General features: G+C 33.1%; 2 protein-coding genes across 6 annotated transcripts in view; one reads left to right on the forward strand and one right to left on the reverse strand.

Moving 5' to 3' along the window:
• LOC131996221 (uncharacterized) overlaps positions 1–13715 on the forward strand; it is a 147799-nt gene that overhangs the window by 3440 nt on the left and 130644 nt on the right. The window lies entirely within an intron of this gene.
• The window catches only part of LOC106094482 (glutamate decarboxylase), a 67486-nt gene continuing 65105 nt past the window's right edge, over positions 11335–13715 (reverse strand). For all 5 annotated transcript variants that reach the window (XM_059365857.1, XM_013261705.2, XM_013261707.2 and 2 more), the window contains one exon: positions 11335–12341. In XM_059365857.1, the coding sequence (XP_059221840.1) occupies positions 12168–12341 (174 nt within the window). In that variant the 3' untranslated portion in view covers positions 11335–12167. The remainder of the gene's footprint in view (positions 12342–13715) is intronic.

The following is a 13715-nucleotide window of genomic DNA, read 5'->3' on the forward strand; positions in this document are numbered from 1 at the left end:
TATGGCAGCTATATCCAAATCTGGGCCTATCTGGGCCTCAGTGGTGGTGCAGGGTATAAAAAACAAACAATTAAAAAGGTATTAAGTTCGGCCGGACCGAACTTTTGCTACCCAGTACCTCGAATATATATGTAAAGCCCATTTCGTCACAATCCGGTGAAAATTGGATAACTTAAGCACCCAAATTCGGCATGGACATTGAGTGGTCTAATATGCAAATTGCAAATTTTGCCCATCAACACTCCACCAAGGAATAGGGGCAAACTTCTCACATATCTATCAGTGCAGTCCGATTCAAGTTTAAGCAGTGCGACATCTCTTTGGAGAGAATTTTTACATGGCAAATGTTGTCAGCATTAGGAGGGGAAAAGCACCGCTTAAAATTTTTTCTGATGGTATCGCCAGGATTCGAACCCTGTCGTTCAGCGTCATAGGCGGACATGCTAACCTCTGCGCTACAGTGGCCTCCATCTAATATATATGTCACTAGTTAATTTTGTAGTACAAAATATTGGTCTTTTTGACAGATATATCCAATTATAAACCGATTTGAGCCATATTAAGGTCGGATATCGTTAGGCTCAGAAAAACTCACTGTTTCAAATTTTAATGAAATATACAAAATAAAGCTTTTATGGGCTTCAGACCCTTTATCGGCAGATTGGTCAATATCTAAATATAGTCCGACCAGAACCATTTTTAGGTCGGATGTTGGGAGGCCTTAACCTACTCACTGTTCCAAATTTCAGCGAAATCGCATAAAAAATAAAACTTATGGGTTTCAGACCCCTTAGGGGCAGATCGGTCTATATGGCAGCTATATCTAAATATCGTCTGATCTGAATCATATTTAGGTCAGATGTCGGGAGGCTGAAAATAACCCTCTGTTTTAAATTTCAGCGAAATTCAGACCCTTTATCGGGAGATCGGTCTATATGGCAGCTATATCTAAATATAGTGCGATCCGAACCATATTTGGGTCCTATGTTAGGAGGCGTAAAACTACTCAATATTTCAAATTTCAGCGAAATCGGATAATAAATAAAGCTTTTATAGCCTTCAGACCCATTATCGGCAAATCGGTCTATATGGCAGCTATATCGAAATATGGACCGATCTAACCCATATTTAGGCCGGGTGTCGCAAGGCTAAAAATAACTCACTGTTTAAAATTTTAGAGAAATCTGTTAAAATAATAAAGCTTTTATGGGGTTCAGACCCTTTATCGGAATATCGGTCTATATGGCAGCTATATCCTGGTCCGATTTGGCCCATTCAAGAACTTAACCAGCGTGCATCAAAAAGGCGTATCTGTGCCAAATTTCAGCTCAATATCTCAATTTTTGAAGGCTCTAGAGTGATTACAACAGACGGACGGACAGACACACGGACATCGTTAAATCGTCTTAGAGTTTTACGACAATCCGAAATCCGATCAGCGACAACGGACTATAAATGTGTTTTTTATTCGTCCAAAACCTTAAATCAAGAGATCGGTCTATGTGGCAGCTATATCCAAATTCGAACCGATCTGGCCATATTAAAGAGGGATGTCGAAGGAACTACCACAACTCACAGTCCCAAAGTTCGGAGAAATCGAACAATAAATGCGCCTTTTATGGGGCCAATACTTAAAATCGAGAGATCGGTCTACATGACAGCAATATCCCAATCTGAAACAAATTGAAGAAGGATGTCGACTCACTGTCCCAAATTTTAGCAAAATCGGCAAATAAATGCGACTTTTATGGTCCCGAGAGATCGGTCTATATGGCAGCTATATCCAAATCTGGACCGATATAGGCCAAATTGGAGAAGGATGGCAAAGGGCCTAACATAACTCAGGTTCTCAAATTTCGGCGACATCGGACAATAAATCGCCTTTTATGGGCCCAAAGCCTTAAATCGAGAGATCGAACTATATGGCAGCTCTATCCAAATCTAGCCCGATCTGGGCGAAATTGATGGAGGATGTGGAACATAACTCACGGTCACAAATTTCAGCAAAATTGGATAATAAATGAGGCTTTTATGGGCCTAAAACCCAAAATCGGCGGATGGGTATATATCGGGGCTATATCAAGATATAGTCCGATATAGCCCATCTTCGAAGATGGGACAAGAAAAGAATCTGTGCAAAGTTTCATCTCAATATCTCTATTTTTAAAGACTGTAGCGTGATTTCAACAGACAAACGGACGGACATTGCTACATCGTCTTAGATTTTTACGCCGATCAAGAATATATATACTTTATAGGGTCGTAAATGGATATTTCGAAGTGTTGCAAACGGAATGACAAAATGAAAATACCACCATCCTTCGGTGGTCGGTATAAAAACTAGGTTCTTCATAATTGAGCTTAATGTTGTAAGGGATATCACTCATTGATATGTGAGATGTTTGCTCCCTTTTCTTTAATGGAATGTTCTTGGGCAAATTTGCATTATGCATCCATAATCTTACGCTTTGACTGTTCTCTTACCAAGTGTCGCTATTGCAACATTTCAGCGGAATTGAGTGTACTAAAAATATGTTTCCATGTTCCACAACCCTTAGCAAAACTACCAACCATTGTATTGTAGAACACAATGCGCTGAATTAAACACTGGCATACGTGTTGGGAAGCCTGAACTGTTATAAAATAAACGAAAGCAAACCTATGTAGTGTAGATATTCTATGGTGAATTCCTTTAAAAGCAAAGGAAAATTAAGCATTTTTGATTTTTTGATTTTTCTTTGGATATAAGAAATTGCCGACTTTTGACATATATCTCCCAGTTGCATTCGTCCACATTACGCGAATCCAAATTTCATTACGATACCTCTTTCCTAACTCGAGCTAGATTTTTTGTAATACATCTCTATTCTTCGGTATTTTCTACTCATTTGTGGTTAATGGATAATCAAAAATTCCTGTAAGACATAATTTTATACGAATTTTCTTTAAATTCTAGTTTTATTATTTAAATGCCAGTAGAAAAAATATTATTAAAAAATTGTCTTTAAATAAAATATTTTGATTGTTGGATTGAAAAGCGTAAGTCAACAATACGTAGGGTTTCCAAAGAATAATAAGTAATATTTATGAATTATTTGAATTACATCAGCAACGAAGTGAGAAATTTTAAGGACTCGGAAACACAATTTTAAAACGCCGAAGTAATCACCCTGGTTATAAATTTTAAAATAATTACATATTTCAAATGAAACCATTTTGTTCTCTTTTTGGAACTCCATAATTTACAATACAGTATTAAAGGCAATTGAAACGGAGCTCCTAACGACTAAGGGTCGAAATCTATCAGTTCATTAGCTCTGTAAGCTGTGACCGTAGATTTGGGCACAGTGAAACATTTTTTAAAAAATTTTACATTTTACATTTTGAATTTTTGATTTTCTTTCAGGAAAATCGTCTTACAATGAAAAGATTTTGCGAATAGTGATTTCCTTTAGTTTTTTGTACGAAAAGGTTTAATGTATGGGGTTGCCCAAAAAGTAATTGTCGGTAATATAGTAGTAATATAGTCGGCGTTGACAAATTTTTTCAACGGCTTGTGACTCTGTAATTGCATTCTTTCTTGTGTCAGTTATCAGCTGTTACTTTTAGCTTGCTTTAGAAAAAAAGTGCGCGAAATTTTGTTTACATTTGTTTGTTTGGCGTCAATTTTAATATGGGTACCACCGAATCAACGCTTGTGATATGCACCTTAAACGCAATGAATTCGATCCGTTTTTAAAACGAATCATAACTGGAGATGAAAAATGGATGGTTTACAACAACGTTAGTCGAAAACGATCATGGTCCAAGCATGGCGAACCAGCTCAAACCACTTCAAAGGCTGATATCCACCAAAAGAAGGTTATGTTGTCTGTTTGGTGGGATTGGAAGGGTGTGGTATATTTTGAGCTGCTTCCAAGGAACCAAACGATTAATTCGGATGTTTACTGTCAACAATTGGACAAATTGAATACAGCCATCAAGGAGAAGCGACCAGAATTAGTCAATCATAAAGGTGTCCTGTTGCTGTTGCCCCCGGCGCTGTGAACGCGAGAACTGGCACATTTGTTGCCCCCGTTACTGTCGCTGTCGCTGCCACCCCGTCTGTGCCGGTTGTGAAGCCGGTGGAGACATGGTCGGTGGTGGTGAAGGGCAAGGGGAAGGCGGTGACGACTTCGGCTGAGGTCGTGAAGAAGGTGGGCCCTACACTTGGTGTGTGGGTCCATGGTGTCCGGCCGACTCGGGATGGCGAAGCGGTTATCCGCATTTGGGAGTAGATTTCGAATCTGGCATACAAAATCAGATAGAAGTATAGGCTGTCACGCCATCCCTCAAAAACGGCATTACACCCATTATGACTATATGATACTTGGCTGAGCCGATTTTCTTACAATTTTCATAGATGGTGTAAGTTTGTCTGGAAGGAAACATAGCCGATATAATTTTTAGATATCGGATGGAGGCGGACCCTCCCCCATACCCCAAAAACGCATCCCATATCCGAAAGTGGTCCGATGGGCACAAAAAGGGTATCAAATGAAAGGTATTAGAGACCAGAAAACGAATATGCTAATAAAATTTGGGTCCAAGTAGCCAGCGGGCCCCCCAACCCCAAAACTCCTCTAAACAGATATATTCAAAATTCATGTCAATATGGGACTCAAATGAAAAGTATTAGGTAGTCGATTACAAATATGGCATAAAACATTAGGTCCAAGTAATGGGAGGTCGCCCACACCCAAAGACATCGTAATGGGCATATTAGCCCATTAAATAAAAGGTATTTGGAAGTAGATTACGAATATGACATTAAAATTTGCGTTCAAGTCTAGATGGCGCTTTTCCTCGTACAATATGGGACTCAAATGAAAGATATTTCAGAGTAGAAAATGAATTTGATATTCAATTTTGGAGCCAAGTGTTTTGGGGTACGCTCTAAAGCGCCACCTAAACTGAACTTCATTTCCGATTATGGCAATATGGAGCTCAAATGGTATTTGGGAGTAAAGATCGAATTTGATATCTATTTTCAGGGCAAAGTGACGGTGGCCGCCTCAGCCCCAAACCACTCTTCAAATGGTTCATAATTACCGGCCATGGCAATATGGGGCCCAAATTAAAGAGTTTTGGAAGTGCAGCACGAATTTGATATCCATATTTGAGTCGAAATGTCTGTGGTGCCATCCGCATTAAGGGCGAAATATCCCCACCCTAAAAAGATATTAGAAAATTAAAGAAGGCGCAGCGGAATGGGCCCTGTGCGGCTAGTTTAATACAATATAAAGGCTTCATAATATTTGTAGATTTTTCCATACCATTTATGTACCCTGTTAAGTAACAAGACAATTTAGAATTTTTAGAGATACATTTTATTTTTATTAATTTTTTTTGTTTCATTTTATAGGTTACACTTTTTTCATTATAATATATATATGTATATGTATAGAGTTATTTCAGTTGATATATATGCACAAACATATATATAAACATATAACTTTGTTAATACTTGCGGTTTTCTTTAATTTGTCATTTATCAATAACTTAAACATTTTCAAATGCATGAATCTCCGTTTTTATTCCAGGGGGTTAATAATCAGTTTCTATATTTATGTATAGTTTTTTTATTGTTTTTTTTTTATTGTTGATATATGTATGAGTATATTATTTTTTCACTTTTTTTTGTCTTGAAATAGAAGAACACTTGTACATACAGATTTTTTTTTTAGTTTTTAAATAATGAGTTATGAATTACAGAATGTATTTAACAACACAGATGTGGGCGAAAATAATTTTTGGATGGCTGTGGGTGAAGAGTCCTTTGTGAACCAGGAAGGTGTTTGAGATGTTAAGGTAAGGAGTAAGAAAGAAGAATGTTCAAAATTGAATCTTACATGCCTGCTATATAACAATAATGTTTGCCATTTAAAAACATACAGTTCATTATGGACCTGTTGTTCTCCAAGGATAAATGAAAAAACCCCAAGTAATTTAAGGATAATTCATATATAAATGAATTGATTACAGTATTTGAAGAAGAGTTGATACTGTTTACATTCATATTGCAGTTTTCTTTCTTTTGGAAACTTCTGTCATCATGTTACTTACATTCTTCTTACTAAAAACTATGTTCCAATCCATTGGATTCAGTTTCAGATTCATTTTGAACGATCTTTTCTCCTATATGCTAAATGTGATTTCTCACTTTTTGTTTGACATGACTTGTACATTCAAGTGTATATAAATATAGATAACATGTAAATGGTAGGGCAAATAAAAAGGATAACTAAAATCATATACAGAACAACATGTAAACATAACAATTTGTTTTGTTTTAATGTTTTCAACAATTTTATATCAATTTTCATTTCAACATACATAAATGTAAATATTTGGATTTCAGCATTTAGAACATGGCGGCGGAAGAGAAAGTGGAAGAGTTAGTATATAGACTCAGTATATATGGTTTGATACAATATACGATTAACTCTCTTCCGATTTATTTTGTGTACTTTTTAGATTCGATTTCACAGATCGATGTGAATGTGCATCAAATGAACAGAGTCTAAATATATTAATTGATACTTCATAATTCAACTAAGTTTAATAAGTTTGTGTTGTATCTCAAGTGCAATTGTTGTCAATGTGTTTACTTTGTGTTGAAGGTAATAAACCATAAACTTATAGCGAAACGCTTTGTTATGCCATTAGTGTAAGAACCCGCTAAAATTATAAATATTTTTAAAAATTTTCTGTTGGCAGCGTTTTTTCTTTGGTCTTTTACTAAATATGTGTGTATCCTTGGCTATATATTTCTATTGGGGTTAATTGACACTTGTAAGTGCTGACTTTCTTCTAGCTTAGGTCTTTCATTAACTCTATGATACAGTTGATGCAGTTTAACCAAAAAAACAAAAAAAAAAAAAAAATATCCCTAACATATATAACAAAAAGTTGGTAATATTTATATAAAATAAGCGTTTTTTCACTTTTTTGGCTTTGAAATAATGTAGTTTTTCGTTTTTTTTTCTTTGTGGTAGGAGGACTTCACACAGATGTATGATTAACAAGCACAGGTCTCTTTGCAAAGGTACATAATTATAAATATATATATATATTTTTTGGCAATGTTTACTCTCTTTTCTTTACTCATTTTTTGGTTTACATATAAGTATATACACTGAAAAAAATAATTATAATTTTAGACAATGGAGAGCGATAACTGAATTGAAAATTGTGGAGTTTTTAGTAATGACATTCAAGAGATTAAGTCCTAGTCCTAAAGAATCATAATTAATTCTTGATTTACTAAACAAATATATCCTTCATTAAATGTATATTTACTTTGTTATATTCGAGTGTTTAAAATATATATATTTATAAAATAATTATACCAAAACATAGTAAAATAATTATATATCAAATAATGTTTATATATGAAATTATTTAAAAAGGAAGATTAGGGCGGTTTTTCTATAAAAAAAAAATTAAAAATAATAAAATAATTGAAATCAAATACAAAAAAAAATGTGGAATATTAATATTAAATATCTTCATTTTTTTTATCCAAATAAATACATTTTCTAAATAATGTTTAAGATAATAAAGAAAAAATTGTTTTAGTTAAATAAAATGAAAAACAAAATGAAATAAATAAACAAAATAAATTAAAATAAAATCTTAAATAATACAATTTAAAGAAAATAAAAAAAATCTCCGATCATTGAACTTGTCGTGAAGAGACACAAACGAAAATTGTTCAATTTACGAAAATTGTTCGCCCAAACTGGCAAAAAAAAACTTAAAAAAAATATTATAGAGTTTTATAAAATAAAAAATGATTTTTAACAGATAAAAAAGTTTAAATAAGAAATGAAAAAATACAAAATAAGGAAAGATCTTCGTTCTAAGAGGCAAGAGAAAAAGAACTTTAAAATAAAAAAATAAAATATAATGTAATAAAAAAAAAAATAAAACAAAATAAATTAAAATAATATAATATTAAATAAACTAAATTAAACTAAAATAAAATAAAATATAAGAAAATAAAATAAAATGAAATAAAATAAAATAAAATAAAATAAAATAAAATAAAATAAAATAAAATAAAATAAAATAAAATAAAATAAAATAAAATAAAATTAAATAAAATAAAATAAAATAAAATATAATAAAATAAAAAACAATTAAATAAAAAATAACAAAATAAAATAAAATAAAATAAAAAAAGTAAAATAAAAAAAAAATAAAATAAAAAAATGAAATAAAATTCAGCTGTACAAAAAAAATCGAACGACAAAATGAAACAACCAAAATAGAAAGTAGCGCAAAAACAGAAAATTGAAATAAAAAAACAATAAAAAAATTAAAACTATTTTAAATACAACAAAATACAATGAAAACAATTAAAAAGAAAATAAAATAGTAGAATACAACAATAAAGGAAAATAAAATAAAATCAAATGGCATAAAACAAAATAAAGTAAAACCTAACAAGTAAAGTAAAATCGTGCCAAGTTCGGCTTAGCCGAATCTTATATATCCTCCAACATAGCTCGCATTTGTTAAGTTCTTTTTCCTTTATCTCTTTTTAGGGAAACAAAGGATAAAAGAAAAGAATTAATTTAATATTGGAGCTATATCAAGTTATAGTCCGATTCGGAACAGAATTGAATTGAATGTTGGAGAAGTCATTGTGTAAAATTTCAGCCAATTTGAGTAAAAATTGCGCCCTTTAGGGGCTTAAGAAGTAAAATAGAGAGATCGGTTTATAGGGGAGCTGTATCAGGCTATAGACCCATTCGGACCATACTTAACACGTATGTTGAAGTTCATTGCAGAATCCGTTGTTCAAAATTTCATCTAAATCAAATAATAATTACGCCCTCTGGAAGCTCAAGAAGTCAATCCCAAATCGGTTTATATGGCATCTATATCAGGTTATCGATCGATTTAAACCATATTTGACACAGTTATTAGAAGTCATAATAAAATGCCTCATGCAAATTTTCAGCCAAATTGAATAAGATTTGAGCCCTCTAGCGGCTCAAGAAGTCAAGATCCAAGATAGGTTTATATGGCAGCTATATCAAAACATGGACCGATACCCGACATTGGATAGCTGTGACCACCACACAAGCTGGAACATTGAGGTCCGATCTGTGTGGTGTTCATTGCTGTTACGAGAAGTTTAGCTGCGAGTTACCGGGCGCGTCCACACGTTGCGGATAGTGCTCCATCCGAAGTAGCTGTAACTGCAGTCGCGGACAATCAGCGGTATCGCGTGGAGAGTCTCAGTGAGAGGTCGGGTGGCGTCGGCTCTTGCACACATACTGAGTGCCTACGATGCTCGATATGACAAGGCGAGTTTTTGGCGCGTTCCCGCGGTTCGTGAAGAATCCACAAGCCTAAGGTTTAGCGTTTTTTTAATTTTATTATAATTTTATTTTGTTTACATATTATAATATTTACATTTTTTAATAGGGTCAAAAGAGACATTTGTCCAATTTCGCCCACTCCGTATTTTTTGTCTTGGGCTTAAATAAAACACTTCGGTTTATTTCATTTTCTACCTTTATTGGCGGCTGCAACTCCAAGAATGCGAAAATCTGGTTTGTGAGTCTTCTTTTATAGCCAATTAGAAAATAAGATTGAACTGAAAATAAGCGATAAAAAACGAGAATCCGAAGAAGTAATAACTAAATAATCACAAAAACCATATCACAAGTGAAAAGATATAAGCAAACCAATCACTCAATATGTCTGTGGAGAGCAGAGTAGTATGTGTTTGAGCTACTCTCTTTAAATTTACGTTATACAAAAGATTATGTGAGAAAACAAGGGATAAAAGAATGACAATCAATGCTGAGATCAAAAGAACAAAACATTAACTCTCAAAATAAATGAATCTCTTATACTTTACTGTAACATTTAATAACTCATGAAAGCAATAATATTTATTGGTACACTCGAAAATAAAAATTAGTTCATGTTCGGTAAATAATTTAAACAGGACTCAATGCTGAAATCAAAAGAACGGAACATTAACTCTCAAAATATATGAATCTCTTATATTTACTGTAACATTTAACTCATAGAAGCAACAATATTTATTGGTACACTCGAAAATAAAAGTTAGTTCATGTTCGGTAAATAATTTAAACTGGACTTTTTTCTTCTCTTAAAATGAGTAAAGTTATTTTAATATATTTAACTTATAAAAATGCATTCGCTAAAAAATTTTAATAAAAAACAACGACCTTGAGCTTGAATAAAAACAAAAAATAAACTTAACAAAAAATAAATTTTAAATAGCAAATGGTTTCAAGTTAAGTCAAATCATCTTAGGATCAGGACTTCTTTTTTCTCTCTGGCATTTTTAAAATAACTTTTCTGTCCTTCCGTTCGTTCCATATGTATCTGCTGTATTGTATTATGAGATGCTTTTTAAATTTAGTTTTAAAACTATTTTGCAAGCATTAGTTGTTGTTTGTTTTTGTTATTCTTCTTAAAAATAATAGTGAGTCAGTAGGGGTGTATTAGGTGCTGTTCTAGATTAACAATCTGTAGTGTGGTGCTGTGCTCATAATTGACACTTGGGTCGGCTAAGGTTCAAATTTTATTTATTGCATAAGTTCTCAACGACGTTTACAAATCAATGAATCAATCAATTAGTTAATCAACAGAATTTAACAATTAACAATTACAATAATTAATAGTTTTTTTGTTTAATAGCGTATATGAATATGTTTTTTGTTTGTTTTTGCATAATGTTATGTATGTAAATAGTATGCATGTAGTTGTAGTATATACTAACACACTTAAGCCTTAAGGGTTAAAGGTAAAAAGGGATTAACTCAAATGGAGGCAAATGAAAAAGGACAATTGAACATCTTAAAGGAAAGTGAGCTTGTAAAGATACCATAAAGAAGGTTCGTTGTAATAATACTTACTACTAAATAAATTTCGCATGAACATTTCATTAAGGAACAGGGCATATTTCTCTCATATCTATGAGTGCATGAACATTTCATTAAGGAACAGGCCATACTTCTCTCATAGCTATGAATGAAGTCCGATTAAAGTTTAAGCTCAACAATAAGGAACCTCATTTTGTGCCGAGGTTCCGTCATCGTCATAGACGGAAATGCCAATCTCTGAGCTATGGTGGACACCAAAAAATTCCTTTGTAATGCAAATACTTCTTAAGAACTCAAGACTCATTTTTACGACGAATTTCCAGATTTTCTTGTTTGAGCAATTCTTAGGAAATGTTCATTTTATCGTTAAAGAAATTTTAAGTATTAAATGTTTTTTTTTTTTTAATGAATATAAAACAATATAAAACAATGTATTAAAGTGTAAAATGCATATTTGCCCATGAACATTCCATTAAGAAACAGGGACAAACTTCTCACATATCATTGAGTACAGAGGTTAGCATGTCCGATCGCTACGGTGGCCTCCGTATATATTAAAGAGCATCCACGTACAATTTACAATATTTGGTAAGTACATTGATGTGTTAAAATACAATGTATTGAAGAGTTCTCTAAAGTTCAAAGGAACGCCTAAGGTCAGAAAATGGTAGGTATCTCTGTTAAAACGTTCCACTATTGGTTTAAGACATTGATGTGTTAAAATACATCAAAATCTATTGAAGAGTTTTGTAAAGTCCAAAGGTATATATTGTTATCATATAACATGCAATTATTCTTTCATATTTTTAATGAAAAACATCCTTCATCCACCCCCTTCTTAAGTTCACCCTTTCTCCTTTGTAGACCCTGGCTATAGTGATATTTTCTTTTAGTAGTTTAATGGCTTGGTTTTGTTTGTTGAATGATATGCTTTTACCTTAAGGATATATCTTGGTTGATTTTGGTAGTTTTTTTTTTTTTTTGCTTTTTACTCTCTTTTTTTTACTTAAGAATAGATTTTCCTTTCAATATAGTATATATGTATAATAATTGTCTAAATTCAAATTAAACTAAATTTTCCATTTTATGTGTTAGAAATCATATGAAATTTACTAGAGTCCTTTGGTTTTCTTTATGCTTACTATTGATTGATATTGTTTATGAAACTTGGATGATCAAGTGAGACCCTTAAATTTCCAACACATAATTAAAAATATATTTTTTTTTGATTTTTTGTGAAACTCTATCAATTTACAAATCATCACCCAATCGATGGATTTCATCCAACATATAGTCCACATCTGCCTCGGTAACGGCAGCGGAGGAGATAATCGAACGGAAGAAGTTGGGCCGTCGATCGTCGGGTTGGTAGCCAACCATAAGGCTGCCCTTTTGCATCATGCGTCCCTTGATGATGGGGCAAATCTGATGGAAAAAACAAATGAAATTAAGATCATTAAGATAAGATGAAATGTTACTATAGATTGAGAGGGGTGTTTTTTATTGCTTTTGTGTTTTGATTTATTTATGGATTTATTGTCTACACAACAGGATAATAAACTTATAATTAGAGTGTAGATTTATTGTTATATAATACATCCGACTTAAGTAGGTTCTCAATAAATATCACAATAAATAAAAAGTGGAACAAAACAAGCTGGGTCTAAATATAGTCCGATCTGTACCGTATTTGGATCGAATGTTGAGAGGCTTAAAACTGCGCACTATTCCAAATTTCAGCGAAATCTGATAAACAATAAAGCTTATATGGGCTTCAGACCCTTTATCGGGAGATCGACCTATATGGCAGCTATATCTAAATATAGACCGATCTAATCCATATCTAGGTCAGATATCGGGAGGCTAAAAATAACCCACTGTTGCAAATTTCAGCGAAATCGGGTAATAAATAAAGCTTTTTTGGTCTTCAGACCCCTTATCGGCAGATCGGTCTATATGACAGCTGTGTCTAAATATAGCCCGATCAGTACCGTATTTGGGTCGAATGTTGGGAGGCTTAAAACTGCGCAATATTCCAAATTTCAGCTAAATCGGATAAAAAATAAAGATTTTATGGCCATCAGACCCTTAATGGGGAGATCGGTCTATATGACAGCTATATATATATATATAGTCTAAATGTAGTCCGATCTGAACCATATTTACGTCAGATATCGGGTAATAAATAAAGCTTTTATGGGCTTCAGACCCTTTATCGGGAGATCGACCTATATGACAGATATATCTAAATATGGATCGATCTAATCCATATTTAGGTCAGATGTCGGGAGGCTTAAAATAACCCACTGTTGCAAATTTGAGCGAAATCGGGTGATGAATGAGCTTTTATGGGCTTCAGACCCTTTATCGGGAGATCGGCCTATATGGTAGCTATATCTAAATATAGTCCGATCTGAACCATATTTGGGTCAGTTGTGGGGAAGCCTTAAACTACACACTCTTTTAAATTTCAGCAAAATCGGATGAAAAATAAAGTTTTTATGGGCATTAGACCCTTTATCGGGAGATCGGTTTATATGGTAGCTATATCTAAATATAGTCCGATCTGAACCATATTTGGGTCAGTTGTGGGGAAGCCTTAAACTATGGGATTCAGACCCTTTATCGGAAATTCGGTCTATAGAGCAGCTACATCCCGTTCAAGAACTTAACCAGCATGCATCAAAAAGTCGTATCTGTGCCAAATTTCAGGACAATATCTAAATTTTCTCTAGAGTGAATACCATAGACGGACGGACAGACATATTAAATCGTCTTAGAATTTTACGACGAAGGCTC

This window comes from Stomoxys calcitrans, chromosome 1, assembly GCF_963082655.1.
Source record: "Stomoxys calcitrans chromosome 1, idStoCalc2.1, whole genome shotgun sequence".
NCBI classification, from domain to species: Eukaryota; Metazoa; Arthropoda; class Insecta; order Diptera; family Muscidae; genus Stomoxys; species Stomoxys calcitrans.